This window comes from Babylonia areolata, chromosome 5, assembly GCF_041734735.1.
Source record: "Babylonia areolata isolate BAREFJ2019XMU chromosome 5, ASM4173473v1, whole genome shotgun sequence".
Lineage (NCBI taxonomy): Eukaryota > Metazoa > Mollusca > Gastropoda > Neogastropoda > Buccinidae > Babylonia > Babylonia areolata.
Window position 1 is genome coordinate 57369567 of NC_134880.1, and position 15000 is coordinate 57384566.

Sequence of the window (15000 nt, forward strand, 5' to 3'; positions counted from 1 at the left end):
CCCCATACACAATGTGCACCTTTCCAGTGGCATTACTCCCTGTCCCTCATTCCATGTCCCCCATACACAATGTGCACCTTTCCAGTGGCATTACTCGCCGCCCTCATTCCGTGTCCCCCATACACAATGTGCACCTTTCCAGTGGCATTACTCCCAGTCCCTCATTCCGTGTCCCCCATACACAATGTGCACCTTTCCAGTGGCATTACTCCCCGTCCCTCATTCCATGTCCCCCATACACAATGTGCACCTTTCCAGTGGCATTACTCCCAGTCCCTCATTCCGTGTCCCCCGTACACAATGTGCACCTTTCCAGTGGCATTACTCCCAGTCCCTCATTCCGTGTCCCCCATACACAATGTGCACCTTTCCAGTGGCATTACTCCCTGTCCCTCATTCCGTGTCCCCCATACACAATGTGCACCTTTCCAGTGGCATTACTCTCTGTCCCTCATTCCGTGTCCCCCATACACAATGTGCACCTTTCCAGTGGCATTACTCCCCGCCCTCATTCCGTGTCCCCCATACACAATGTGCACCTTTCCAGTGGCATTACTCCACGTCCTCATTCCGTGTCCCCCATACACAATGTGCACCTTTCCAGTGGCATTACTCTCTGTCCCTCATTCCATGTCCCCCATACACAATGTGCACCTTTCCAGTGGCATTACTCCCTGTCCCTCATTCCCTGTCCCCCATACACAATGTGCACCTTTCCAGTGGCATTACTCTCTGTCCCTCATTCCGTGTCCCTCATACACAATGTGCACCTTTCCAGTGGCATTACTCCCCGCCCTCATTCCGTGTCCCTCATACACAATGTGCACCTTTCCAGTGGCATTACTCCCCGCCCTCATTCCGTGTCCCTCATACACAATGTGCACCTTTCCAGTGGCATTACTCCCTGTCCCTCATTCCGTGTCCCCTGTACACAATGTGCACCTTTCCAGTGGCATTACTCCCTGTCCCTCATTCCGTGTCCCCCATACACAATGTGCACCTTTCCAGTGGCATTACTCCCTGTCCCTCATTCCGTGTCCCCCATACACAATGTGCACCTTTCCAGTGGCATTACTCCCTGTCCCTCATTCCCTGTCCCCCATACACAATGTGCACCTTTCCAGTGGCATTACTCCCCGCTCTCATTCCGTGTCCCCCGTACACAATGTGCACCTTTCCAGTGGCATTACTCCCCGCTCTCATTCCATGTCCCCCGTACACAATGTGCACCTTTCCAGTGGCATTACTCCCAGTCCCTCATTCCGTGTCCCCCGTACACAGTGTGCACCTTTCCAGTGGCATTACTCCCCATCCTCATTCCGTGTCCCCCATACACAATGTGCACCTTTCCAGTGGCATTACTCCCAGTCCCTCATTCCGTGTCCCCCATACACAATGTGCACCTTTCCAGTGGCATTACTCCCGGTCCCTCATTCCGTGTCCCCCATACACAATGTGCACCTTTCCAGTGGCATTACTCCCAGTCCCTCATTCCGTGTCCCCCATACACACTGTGCACCTTTCCAGTGGCATTACTCTCTGTCCCTCATTCCGTGTCCCCCATACACAATGTGCACCTTTCCAGTGGCATTACTCCCAGTCCCTCATTCCATGTCCCCCATACACAATGTGCACCTTTCCAGTGGCATTACTCGCCGCCCTCATTCCGTGTCCCCCATACACAATGTGCACCTTTCCAGTGGCATTACTCCCAGTCCCTCATTCCGTGTCCCCCATACACAATGTGCACCTTTCCAGTGGCATTACTCCCCGTCCCTCATTCCATGTCCCCCATACACAATGTGCACCTTTCCAGTGGCATTACTCCCAGTCCCTCATTCCGTGTCCCCCGTACACAATGTGCACCTTTCCAGTGGCATTACTCCCAGTCCCTCATTCCGTGTCCCCCATACACAATGTGCACCTTTCCAGTGGCATTACTCCCTGTCCCTCATTCCGTGTCCCCCATACACAATGTGCACATTTCCAGTGAGATTACTCTCTGTCCCTCATTCCGTGTCCCCCATACACAATGTGCACCTTTCCAGTGGCATTACTCCCCGCCCTCATTCCGTGTCCCCCATACACAATGTGCACCTTTCCAGTGGCATTACTCCACGTCCTCATTCCGTGTCCTCCATACACAATGTGCACCTTTCCAGTGGCATTACTCTCTGTCCCTCATTCCATGTCCCCCATACACAATGTGCACCTTTCCAGTGGCATTACTCCCTGTCCCTCATTCCCTGTCCCCCATACACAATGTGCACCTTTCCAGTGGTATTACTCCCCATCCTCATTCCATGTCCCCCATACACAATGTGCACCTTTCCAGTGGCATTACTCTCTGTCCCTCATTCCGTGTCCCCCATACACAATGTGCACCTTTCCAGTGGCATTACTCCCTGTCCCTCATTCCCTGTCCCCCATACACAATGTGCACCTTTCCAGTGGTATTACTCCCCATCCTCATTCCATGTCCCCCATACACAATGTGCACCTTTCCAGTGGCATTACTCTCTGTCCCTCATTCCGTGTCCCTCATACACAATGTGCACCTTTCCAGTGGCATTACTCCCCGCCCTCATTCCGTGTCCCTCATACACAATGTGCACCTTTCCAGTGGCATTACTCCCGGTCCCTCATTCCGTGTCCCCCATACACAATGTGCACCTTTCCAGTGGCATTACTCCCAGTCCCTCATTCCGTGTCCCCCATACACACTGTGCACCTTTCCAGTGGCATTACTCTCTGTCCCTCATTCCGTGTCCCCCATACACAATGTGCACCTTTCCAGTGGCATTACTCTCTGTCCCTCATTCCGTGTCCCCCATACACAATGTGCACCTTTCCAGTGGCATTACTCCCAGTCCCTCATTCCGTGTCCCCCATACACAATGTGCACCTTTCCAGTGGCATTACTCCCAGTCCCTCATTCCGTGTCCCCCATACACAATGTGCACCTTTCCAGTGGCATTACTTCCAGTCCCTCATTCCGTGTCCCCCATACACAATGTGCACCTTTCCAGTGGCATTACTCCCCGCCCTCATTCCATGTCCCCCATACACAATGTGCACCTTTCCAGTGGCATTACTCCCCGCCCTCATTCCGTGTCCCCCATACACAATGTGCACCTTTCCAGTGGCATTACTCCCTGTCCCTCATTCCATGTCCCCCATACACAATGTGCACCTTTCCAGTGGCATTACTCGCCGCCCTCATTCCGTGTCCCCCATACACAATGTGCACCTTTCCAGTGGCATTACTCCCAGTCCCTCATTCCGTGTCCCCCATACACAATGTGCACCTTTCCAGTGGCATTACTCCCCGTCCCTCATTCCATGTCCCCCATACACAATGTGCACCTTTCCAGTGGCATTACTCCCAGTCCCTCATTCCGTGTCCCCCGTACACAATGTGCACCTTTCCAGTGGCATTACTCCCAGTCCCTCATTCCGTGTCCCCCATACACAATGTGCACCTTTCCAGTGGCATTACTCCCTGTCCCTCATTCCGTGTCCCCCATACACAATGTGCACCTTTCCAGTGGCATTACTCTCTGTCCCTCATTCCGTGTCCCCCATACACAATGTGCACCTTTCCAGTGGCATTACTCCCCGCCCTCATTCCGTGTCCCCCATACACAATGTGCACCTTTCCAGTGGCATTACTCCACGTCCTCATTCCGTGTCCCCCATACACAATGTGCACCTTTCCAGTGGCATTACTCTCTGTCCCTCATTCCATGTCCCCCATACACAATGTGCACCTTTCCAGTGGCATTACTCCCTGTCCCTCATTCCCTGTCCCCCATACACAATGTGCACCTTTCCAGTGGCATTACTCTCTGTCCCTCATTCCGTGTCCCTCATACACAATGTGCACCTTTCCAGTGGCATTACTCCCCGCCCTCATTCCGTGTCCCTCATACACAATGTGCACCTTTCCAGTGGCATTACTCCCCGCCCTCATTCCGTGTCCCTCATACACAATGTGCACCTTTCCAGTGGCATTACTCCCTGTCCCTCATTCCGTGTCCCCCGTACACAATGTGCACCTTTCCAGTGGCATTACTCCCTGTCCCTCATTCCGTGTCCCCCATACACAATGTGCACCTTTCCAGTGGCATTACTCCCTGTCCCTCATTCCGTGTCCCCCATACACAATGTGCACCTTTCCAGTGGCATTACTCCCTGTCCCTCATTCCCTGTCCCCCATACACAATGTGCACCTTTCCAGTGGCATTACTCCCCGCTCTCATTCCGTGTCCCCCGTACACAATGTGCACCTTTCCAGTGGCATTACTCCCCGCTCTCATTCCATGTCCCCCGTACACAATGTGCACCTTTCCAGTGGCATTACTCCCAGTCCCTCATTCCGTGTCCCCCGTACACAATGTGCACCTTTCCAGTGGCATTACTCCCCATCCTCATTCCGTGTCCCCCGTACACAATGTGCACCTTTCCAGTGGCATTACTCCCAGTCCCTCATTCCATGTCCCCCATACACAATGTGCACCTTTCCAGTGGCATTACTCTCTGTCCCTCATTCCGTGTCCCCCATACACAATGTGCACCTTTCCAGTGGCATTACTCTCTGTCCCTCATTCCATGTCCCCCATACACAATGTGCACCTTTCCAGTGGCATTACTCCCTGTCCCTCATTCCGTGTCCCCCATACACAATGTGCACCTTTCCAGTGGCATTACTCCCAGTCCCTCATTCCGTGTCCCCCATACACAATGTGCACCTTTCCAGTGGCATTACTCCCTGTCCCTCATTCCCTTTCCCCCATACACAATGTGCACCTTTCCAGTGGCATTACTCCCCGCTCTCATTCCGTGTCCCCCGTACACAATGTGCACCTTTCCAGTGGCATTACTCCCCGCTCTCATTCCATGTCCCCCATACACAATGTGCACCTTTCCAGTGGCATTACTCCCAGTCCCTCATTCCGTGTCCCCCGTACACAATGTGCACCTTTCCAGTGGCATTACTCCCCATCCTCATTCCGTGTCCCCCGTACACAATGTGCACCTTTCCAGTGGCATTACTCCCAGTCCCTCATTCCATGTCCCCCATACACAATGTGCACCTTTCCAGTGGCATTACTCCCTGTCCCTCATTCCGTGTCCCCCATACACAATGTGCACCTTTCCAGTGGCATTACTCCCCGTCCCTCATTCCGTGTCCCCCATACACAATGTGCACCTTTCCAGTGGCATTACTCCCTGTCCCTCATTCCGTGTCCCCCATACACAGCCACAACTGGCTTCATCTGTCGCTGTCTCAGTGCCAGCAGTCCACAGGAACCATCAGTCATCAGTGTTAGGTCACCAGGTGTTTGTGTGTGTCTTGAGGAATCACAAGCCCATTAGTGTTGTTCAACACATGATTGGGTTGTCTGTTGCACAATCCTAAAAAGGTTTACACTTTTATACTTACACTTGTGTACAGGCCTTGTTTTGCCCAGGAAATTATCAATTAATTGCAGGGCTGGCATCTGTCTGTCCCTCGACTGCAGTCTTCATTGTAGTCAGCCTTACATCTGTTGTCTGTATGTTTGAAGAGTGTGTGTGTGTGTGTGCATGTGAGTGTATGGGTGAGTGTGTGTGTGTGTGTGTGTGTGTGTGTGTGTGTGTGTGTGTGTGTGTGTGTGTGTGTGTGTGTGTGTGTGTGTGAGAGAGAGTCTGTGTGGGTGTTTGTGTGTGTGTGTGTGTGTTGTGTGTGTTTGTGTGTGTGTGTGTGTGTGTGTGTTTGTGTGTGGTTTGTCACTGCACGTTTGTGTGCATGAAGTGTTATTGTCAGTTTGAGTGTGGTTTTCATTAGTTTATGTATGTGCATGTTTAAGCATGTTTGGGTGAGTGTATGTATATATGTGTTTCCAGTGCCTTTGCAGATGCAGTACTTGGTGCGCAGTAGCACATTCATTTCAGTGACATGAAGTTTGAATGTCACCAGGAGCGGCTGAACGTGTCACACAATCAGCTGGAGCGGTTCCCTCCCAGCACAGAGCAGTTCTGGAACGGGAGTCTGACCCACATGTATCTCAACAACAACTGCGTGGACCAGCTGAATGAAAATGTTTTCAAATTAGGTGAGGGGATGTGAACATGTTTTGAAATTAGGTGAGAGGATGTGAACATGTCTTGAAATTAGGTGAGAGAATATGAATTTAGGTAAGAGTTAGGTGAGAGTATATGAAAATGTTTTGAAATTAGGTTGGAGTATAATTATGAAAATGTTTTGAAATTAGATGAAAGTTTAGAAAGTTGTTTTTGAAATCAAAACACATAACACCACATTTATGTTGGTCACCTGCTTAATCCTCAACACCCACCCTTTGTGAACTCAGAGTGCACACACACCCTCCCTCCCGTCTGTTTTTATTTCAGGAAGCCTCCAGAAGCTGAACGCCTCCCACAACAAGATCCAGTACCTGGCCCCGCCACGGGTGTGGGACTGCCCATCCCTAGAGGAACTGAACCTCAGCCACAACTGTCTGGGTCAGGCCCAGTTGAGGAGGGCTAGTGAGGAAACCCTGGGCACCACGAGGGGGGGGGACCACCTCCCACAGGGGGTAGAGATCCCCTCAGACCTGTTGGAAGAGCTGCGGGGGCTGGACCTCAGTGACAACGGTCTGATTCATGTGCCGATCAGTGTCTGCTACGTCAAGAACCTGGCCATGTTGGACCTTAGAAAGTGAGTTTATGTATATATGTGTGTGTGTGTGTGTATATATATATATGTCAGGTCAGGTCATTAGATCTGCTACTGGTAACCTGTAATCCAGTACAACCTGTTCAGGGTCGGGTTGCCGGCGACTAAACCGGCACTCCCACCACTCCCTTCTGGGACTGGTGAGGCGGGTGGCTAGACACCCTTATGGAGATCCATAAAAGGGCGTCGGCTCAGGAGAGCCACCGACGGCCATCTAGCTCCACCGTGCTGTGTGCATGCCACACGCAGTTGGCCCCCGGGGTGTGTCTACCCATGCATGCGAAGTCTGGATCCGGCAGAATCTGCGGAAGAAACCTATCGGTTCAACGGAGAGGAAGGCGGTTACAGCAACGCACTGTGGAGTGCAGAGAGCAAGATGAGACACCGAAAGGATATCTTGGTCATCCACTGCATCCGTGCTCATCCTCCAGTCGTCTCGACTTAGTCTTGCCACTGGAAATTGGTGGACCCGGACGAGAGAGTGAGGTCGACGTTGCGCAACTCCTCTTCACTTTAAACAAACTCATCGCGCAAGTCATCAGTCATCCTAAATGACCTTTCATCCTTCATCATTTCATCACCCCCAAGTCCTGTGGCGACAGGCGAGCAACGAAACGACAGGTGTGGGTACACTGGCAGTCGCAGCCGCAGACCTGCACGCAGGCGGCTCAGGCCATAGGGTCGTTCTTCGTCGACAGGAGCAGCGATGGAGCTCGGCAGCCGTCTGAGCGTCTGAGCAGCCCTCTTTAGGAATGCACTGCTCACCTCCCTGGCATGAGGAAGGGGCTAGAAAAGGTGCCCTAAAAATTGCCTGCTCCATATCACCCTGGCCAGCATACCGCGGCTGGCGGGGACCCTACATCAGCGGTCGAAACAAAGAGAAAGAAAAGAAAAAAACAAGGATCGTTCCTCTCACCATTGGTGCTTGGAACATAAGGACTCTCCTGGACAGAGATAACGCGGACAGACCCCAAAGGAGAACAGCACTAGTTGCATCCGAACTCGCCAGATACAATATCGACATCGCAGCCTTGAGTGAGACTCGGCTTGCAGGCGAAGGCGAGCTCTGTGAACGGGGATCTGGTTACACCTTCTTCTGGAGTGGACGAGGAAGCGAAGAGCGACGTGAGGCTGGTGTTGGTTTTGCAGTAAAAACAGCACTTGTCAGCAAGCTAGCTGGAATCCCAAAGGGAGTCAACGATAGGCTTATGACCATGAAACTCCCACTGGCATCTGGCCAGAAGCACCTCACCATTGTCAGTGCCTACGCCCCAACCATGACCAACCCGGATGAAGTGAAGGCGAAGTTCTACGAGGACCTTCACTCTGTCATTGCTGCCATCCCTAAAGCAGACAAGCTCATCATTCTTGGGGACTTCAATGCTAGAGTTGGCTCTGACTACATCTCCTGGGATGGAGTGATTGGAAGGCACAGTGTGGGCCACTGCAACCCAAATGGATTGCTTTTGCTTCAGACATGTGCAGAGCACGAACTGCTGATAACCAACACAGTTTTCTGCCTCCCTACCCGTAACAGGACGTCATGGATGCACCCTCACTCAAAGCATTGGCATCTCATCGATTATGTCATCGTCAGGAAAAGGGATAGGCAAGATGTACGTGTAACAAAGACCATGTGCGGCGCCGAGTGTTGGACAGACCATCGCCTTGTAGTCTCGAAGCTGAATATTCGAATCCAGCCCAAGAGACGCCCCCAAGGCCAGAAGGCTCCAAAACGGCTCAACATCGCTAAGCTGAAAAACATCACCATCAAACAGTCCTTTGTGGAGCTGCTGGAAGATCGTCTGGAATCCGCCTCTCTGAACAACCAGAATGTGGAGTCTGACTGGAGGACCCTGTGTGAGCTGATCTATAGTACAGCTTCAGAGACCCTGGGACCCATGACCAGAAAGCACAAAGACTGGTTTGATGAAAACTGTGATGAAATCAAGCAGCTTCTGGAGGAGAAACGCCGCCCACCTGAGCAACCCAAAGTCCACATCAATGCCATCCGCAGGACTGTTCAGCAAAAGTTACGCCAGATGCAGGATAAGTGGCTGAGTGACAAAGCTGATGAGATCCAGGGATATGCTGACAGGCACGATATGAAGAGGTTCTGTGATGCCTTAAAAGAAGTCTACGGCCCCACATCCTCAGGATCATCCCCCCTCCTCAGTACAGATGGGAATACCTTGATCACCGAGAAGGAGAACATTCTCGAACGATGGGCTGAGCACTTCAACAGTGTCTTAAATCGCCCTTCCTCCATAAATGATGAAGCCATAGACCGTCTCCCACAAGTCCCCACCAACGAAGCACTGGACGATCCGCCAACACTTCTTGAGACCCAGAAAGCAATCCGTCTACTATCCAGTGGCAAAGCACCTGGCTCAGACTCAATACCAGCAGAGGTCTACAAGGATGGAGGCACTGTGCTGACTGAGAAGCTTCATCAGCTGTACTCACTCATGTGGAAAGAAGAGACGATCCCCCAGGATTTCAAAGATGCATCTATCATTCACTTGTACAAGCGAAAGGGGAACCGGCAAGCCTGTGATAACCATCGGGGCATTTCCTTGCTCTCCATTGCAGGCAAGATACTTGCCAGGATCCTACTAAACCGCCTCACAGCACACCTTGACCAAGGTCATTTGCCTGAGAGCCAATGTGGATTCCAGAAAGAGCGCGGAACCACCGACATGGTGTTTGCTGCAAGGCAGCTGCAAGAGAAATGTCGGGAGCAAAATGCTGATCTGTTCTCCACCTATGTCGACCTCACTAAGGCCTTTGACACCGTGAGTAGAGAGGGACTGTGGAAGATCATGGCCAAGTACGGATGCCCTCGGAAATTTATTTCCTTGGTCAGCCAATTCCATGAAGGCATGCAGGCTCGAGTCCAGGACAATGGCGAAACATCTGCTCCTTTTGCTGTCACAAATGGTGTCAAGCAAGGCTGCGTCCTGGCTCCAACGCTGTTCAGCCTCATGTTCTCTGCAATGCTTACTGATGCCTTCAGAGATGGCGATGTTGGAATCGGCCTAAAGTACCGAACAGATGGCAAGCTGTTTAACCTCAGAAGGCTTCAAGCAAAAACGAAGGTCATGACAGACATCATCAGAGACTTTTTGTTTGCTGATGACTGTGCCCTCAACGCTGGATCTGAAGCTGACATGCAACTCAGCGTCAACAAGTTTGCCACTGCCAGCAGAAACTTCGGCCTTACCATCAGCACGAGGAAAACTGAAGTTCTCCATCAGCCAGCCCCAGGGAAACCCTACGTTGAGCCCAACATCACAGTCAACGGTCAGAGACTCAGTGCGGTGGAGCGGTTCACATACCTTGGCAGCACACTGTCACGAAATGCGACCATCGACGATGAAGTGAATGTCAGGATTGCAAGAGCAAGTGCAACTTTTGGTAGACTCAATGCAAATGTCTGGAACAGAAGAGGCATTAGTCTTGAGACCAAGCTAAAGGTCTACAGAGCAGTAGTTCTCCCCACACTACTGTACGGCTGCGAAACTTGGACAGTGTACCAACGACATGCCAAGAAGCTGAACCACTTCCACACAACATGCCTCAGGAAGCTACTGAACATCAAGTGGCAAGACAGGACCCCAGACACAGAGGTGCTCGCAAAAGCCACCCTTCCCAGCATCTTCACCATCCTGATGCAGTCCCAGCTTCGCTGGGCTGGACACGTGGCGCGCATGCCAGACCATCGGCTGCCCAAAAGGCTCTTCTATGGCGAGCTGCAACAAGGGAAGAGATCACACGGAGGTCAGAAGAAGCGCTTCAGAGATACTCTGAAAGTCTCTCTGAAAGCGTTTGATATCAACCCTGACTCCTGGGAGGAATCTGCAGTGGACCGTAACAAATGGTGCGCTGCTGTGCACAAAGGCGCCAGGTTGTGCGAGGCCAACAGGACTGCTGTAGCTGTTCAGAAGAGGCAGGCCAGAAAGTCACGGGCAAACAAGCTCCCTGACAATGATATGCCTGTCTTTGTCTGCCCCAGCTGTCAGCGAACATTTCGTGCGCAGATTGGACTATTCAGCCATCTGCGCACTCACAGATAGACTCATGAGCATCCTTCCCCCCACCCCACCACCACCCTCCCCCCATCCCCCATCTGGATGACAACGATGGTCATCATCGATCTCGATGGACACACCACCCCACCCCATATATATATATAGAAAGAGAGAGAGAGAGAGAGAGAATGCGAATACTATTATTCATTATAGGCCATAGCCCCTCATGAACGGGTGTATGTAAACATACAAGAACATCACAGCCATACCAAAATGTTATACATACATATCAACGGTCACGTCAAAAGGAATTGATGTTTAAATCATATCATCAAGACAATACAATATCTCTAAATGTAAAGAGAGAGTATTTATAGATATGTATTGATTTAGGTATGTTTTATTTGACGATTTCTTTTTACTTTATGTTTCTAAATTGAATGAGTTGGACGAGCACAATAGCTGAGTGGTTAAAGTGATGGACTTTCAGTCTGAGGGTCCTGGGTTCAAATCTAGCTAACAGCACCTGGTGGGTAAAGGGTGGAGATTTTTCAGCTCTCCCAGGTCAACATGTATTATGTGCAGACCTGCTTGTGCCTGAACCCCCATCGTGCGTATAACCAAGCAAAAGACGAAATATGCACATTAAAGATCCTATAATCCATGTCTCAGCATTTGTGTGGGTTATGGAAACAAGAACGTACCCAGAATGCACACCCCTGAAAAAGGAGTATGGCTGCCTACATGAGGGGGTTTTCGGGAGGGGTGTTGATGGGGTAAAAACGGTCATACATGTAAAAGCCCAATAGTGTACGAACGAGTGAACGTGGGAGTTGCAGCCCACGAACGAAGAAGTGAAAGAAGAAGAATGAGTTCCTTTGTGTTCTGTTCTTTAACCCCATGACTGCTGTAATGTTGTGAAACGAGGTCAGTGTGGTACGGGTTTGAAGTGCGGTAGCTGCTTTGTGTGTGCCGATCAGTGGTGTCGTTGATTTTGCAGAATAAAAGTAATGCAACCCGGAAGGTTAAAGGTCCCCATAGCTTTTTATGGTCCAGCGGGACTTTGAGTTCTTGTCCTGAGTGTTTAACCCCTTAACCATTAACTGCCATGGCACACCCAGTGATAGTGATTGTGATAATATTTGATACTAGTGAACACTTATTCAGTGCTTTTTTTCTCATTTAGAGCTCAAAGCGTTTTACTTTTACAAAAACTGATGACTGTAAATGAAAAAATGATTAGTTAAATCAAAATGTATTCACACACTCACTGTAAACAAATATCATGAAACCACTTGTCTAGCTTAATTACACGTGCGCATACATGCGTGCACACGCACACACACACGCGCGCGCGCACACACACACACACACACACACACACACACACAGTATGTACTGAAACAGCATATGTGCGTGTGTGTGTGCTTGCATGTTTCTGTGTTTGAGAGAGAGAGAAAGGCGAACTAGGTGAAGTGAGAATGATGGTGGGAAGGCAAAACAGGACAGAATTGAACTGTCAGGAGGCTGTGGAGGGTGGCTTCATCATCAAACATCAGGGAATCAGGAACAGTCAACCTGACCTCATTTGTCATGCCTGTGGTTGTGTCTGTCTGTGCAGCAACCCCATCAGGGAACTGCCGACAGAAATGGGCAACCTGGGCTCCTGCTGGGACCTGAAGCTGAAAGGTCTGAACTTACAGAGGGCGGAGCAGCAGGAGATTGTCAAAAGTAAGATTTTGCAGTTTTGTTCTGATGCAGTCATGTACCTGTCATTTTTTGTCATGTTGCATGCAGACGTCTCTGTGTGTGTGTGTGTGTGTGATTGTTTATCTGTGTGTGATGTGTGTGTGTGTGTGTGATTGTTTATCTGTGTGTGATGTGTATGTGTGTGTGTGTGATTGTTTATCTGTGTGTGATGTATGTGTGTGTGTGTGATTGTTTATCTGCGTGTGTGTGTGTGTGATGTGTGTTTGTGTGTGTGATTGTTTATCTGTGTGTGATGTGTGTGTGTGTGTGATTGTTTATCTGTGTGTGATGTGTGTGTGTGTGTGTGATTGTTTATCTGTGTGTGATTGTTTATCTGTGTGTGTGTGTGATGTGTGTGTGTGCATCATGAACATCATCCGGATTCCATTTGAAGGGGTGACCTGCAAGGTGGGTGGTCCATGACCTGCAAGGTGGGTGGTCCATGACCGGCAACTCACAGAAGACAGGAGTGAAGCAAGGATGGTTACTGTCAGCCTTCCTTTTCCTACTTGCAGGAGACTGGATTATGATGTCCTCCACAGCCCATCGACATCTAGTGGACACTTTGGACACAGCTAGATGACCTTGACTTTGCTGATGATGTGACCCTCCTCTCCCACACCCTACAACAGATGCAGGGAAAGATCAGTACTGTTGCCGAAAGCTCAGCTTGCTAGGGTCTCAACATCCAAAAAGGGAAAAACAAGATCCTTAAGGTCAATGCCAGGTGGAGAGCTTCACATAACTTTGTCAGTATCGTTGGCAAGCAGGGTAGGACAGATACTGACATTAGAACCCACACCGGCAAGGCGAGTGTGGCTTTCCATCAGCTGAAGAATGTCTTGAGATCCAGAGATCTGTCTGTCAGCATCAAGATCGGGATCATCTACCCCACAGTGAAGCTCTGTGGAATAGAGAGCTGGAGAACCACAGTCACCACCATAAAGAGATTCCAGACTTTCATCAGCACTTGCCTGAGAAGGATTCTTCAGACTCACTGGCCAGAGAGAAAATCAGAAATGAAGAAGAACTGGAGCGAACAACTGTGCCAGAAAAGATTCTCCAAATGGAACAGCCACAAGAAAAGATTCTCCAAATGGACCAGCCACAAGAAAAGATTCTCCAAATGGAACAGCCACACAGAAAAGATTCTCCAAATGGAACAGCCACAAGAAAAGATTCTCCCAATGGAACAGCCACAAGAAAAGATTCTCCCAATGGAACAGCCACAAGAAAAGATTCTCCCAGTGTTCCACAAGAAAAGATTCTCCCAATGGAACAGCCACAAGAAAAGATTCTCCCAATGGAACAGCCACAAGAAAAGATTCTCCAAATGGACCAGCCACAAGAAAAGATTCTCCAAATGGACCAGCCACAAGAAAAGATTCTCCCAATGGAACAGCCACAAGAAAAGATTCTCCAAATGGACCAGCCACAAGAAAAGATTCTCCCAATGGAACAGCCACAAGAAAAGATTCTCCCAATGGAACAGCCACACGCTATGCAAGAAAAGATTCTCCAAATGGAACAGCCACAAGAAAAGATTCTCCCAATGGAACAGCCACAAGAAAAGATTCTCCAAATGGAACAGCCACACGCTGTGCCAGAAAAGATTCTCCAAATGGAACAGCCACAAGAAAAGATTCTCCAAATGGAACAGCCACACGCTGTGCCAGAAAAGATTCTCCAAATGGAACAGCCACAAGAAAAGATTCTCCAAATGGAACAGCCACAAGAAAAGATTCCCAAATGGAACAGCCACATACTGTGCGAGAAAAGATTCTCCCAATGGAACAGCCACACACTGTGCGAGAAAAGATTCTCCAAATGGAACAGCCACACGCTGTGCCAGAAAAGATTCTCCAAATGGAACAGCCACAAGAAAAGATTCTCCAAATGGAGCAGCCACACGCTGTGTGAGAAAAGATTCTCCAAATGGAACAGCCACAAGAAAAGATTCTCCAAATGGAACAGCCACAAGAAAAGATTCTCCAAATGGAGCAGCCACACGCTGTGCCAGAAAAGATTCTCCAAATGGAACAGCCACAAGAAAAGATTCTCCAAATGGAGCAGCCACAAGAAAAGAGTCTCCAAATGGAACAGCCACACGCTGTGTGAGAAAAGATTCTCCAAATGGACCAGCCACAAGAAAAGATTCTCCAAATGGAACAGCCGCACGCTGTGTGAGAAAAGATTCTCCAAATGGAACAGCCACAAGAAAAGATTCTCCAAATGGAACAGCCACACGCTGTGTGAGAAAAGATTCTCCAAATGGAACAGCCACAAGAAAAGATTCTCCAAATGGAACAGCCACAAGAAAAGATTCTCCAAATGGAACAGCCACACGCTGTGCAAGCTTGCATCCAGCACTGAAGGGCAAGTTCTCTTCTGGATGCCCCTCCACTTCCATGCTTGGGCTGAGTCCTGTCAATGTCTTCAGTGTCGGCAGATTCATGGGTGGCTGTTGTTTGAGGGACGTGGTGGCAGTCTCCACTCTGG

General features: G+C 49.9%; 1 protein-coding gene across 15 annotated transcripts in view; it reads left to right on the forward strand.

Moving 5' to 3' along the window:
* LOC143282204 (leucine-rich repeat serine/threonine-protein kinase 1-like) overlaps positions 1 to 15000 on the forward strand; it is a 132741-nt gene that overhangs the window by 49728 nt on the left and 68013 nt on the right. For all 15 annotated transcript variants that reach the window (XR_013055224.1, XR_013055223.1, XR_013055226.1 and 12 more), the window contains 3 exons: positions 5963 to 6098; positions 6397 to 6703; positions 12374 to 12483. Coding sequence is in view for 8 of the 15 variants with exons in the window: in XM_076587799.1 (XP_076443914.1) it covers positions 5963 to 6098; positions 6397 to 6703; positions 12374 to 12483 (553 nt within the window). In the remaining 7 variants the exon portion in view is untranslated. The remainder of the gene's footprint in view (positions 1 to 5962; positions 6099 to 6396; positions 6704 to 12373; positions 12484 to 15000) is intronic.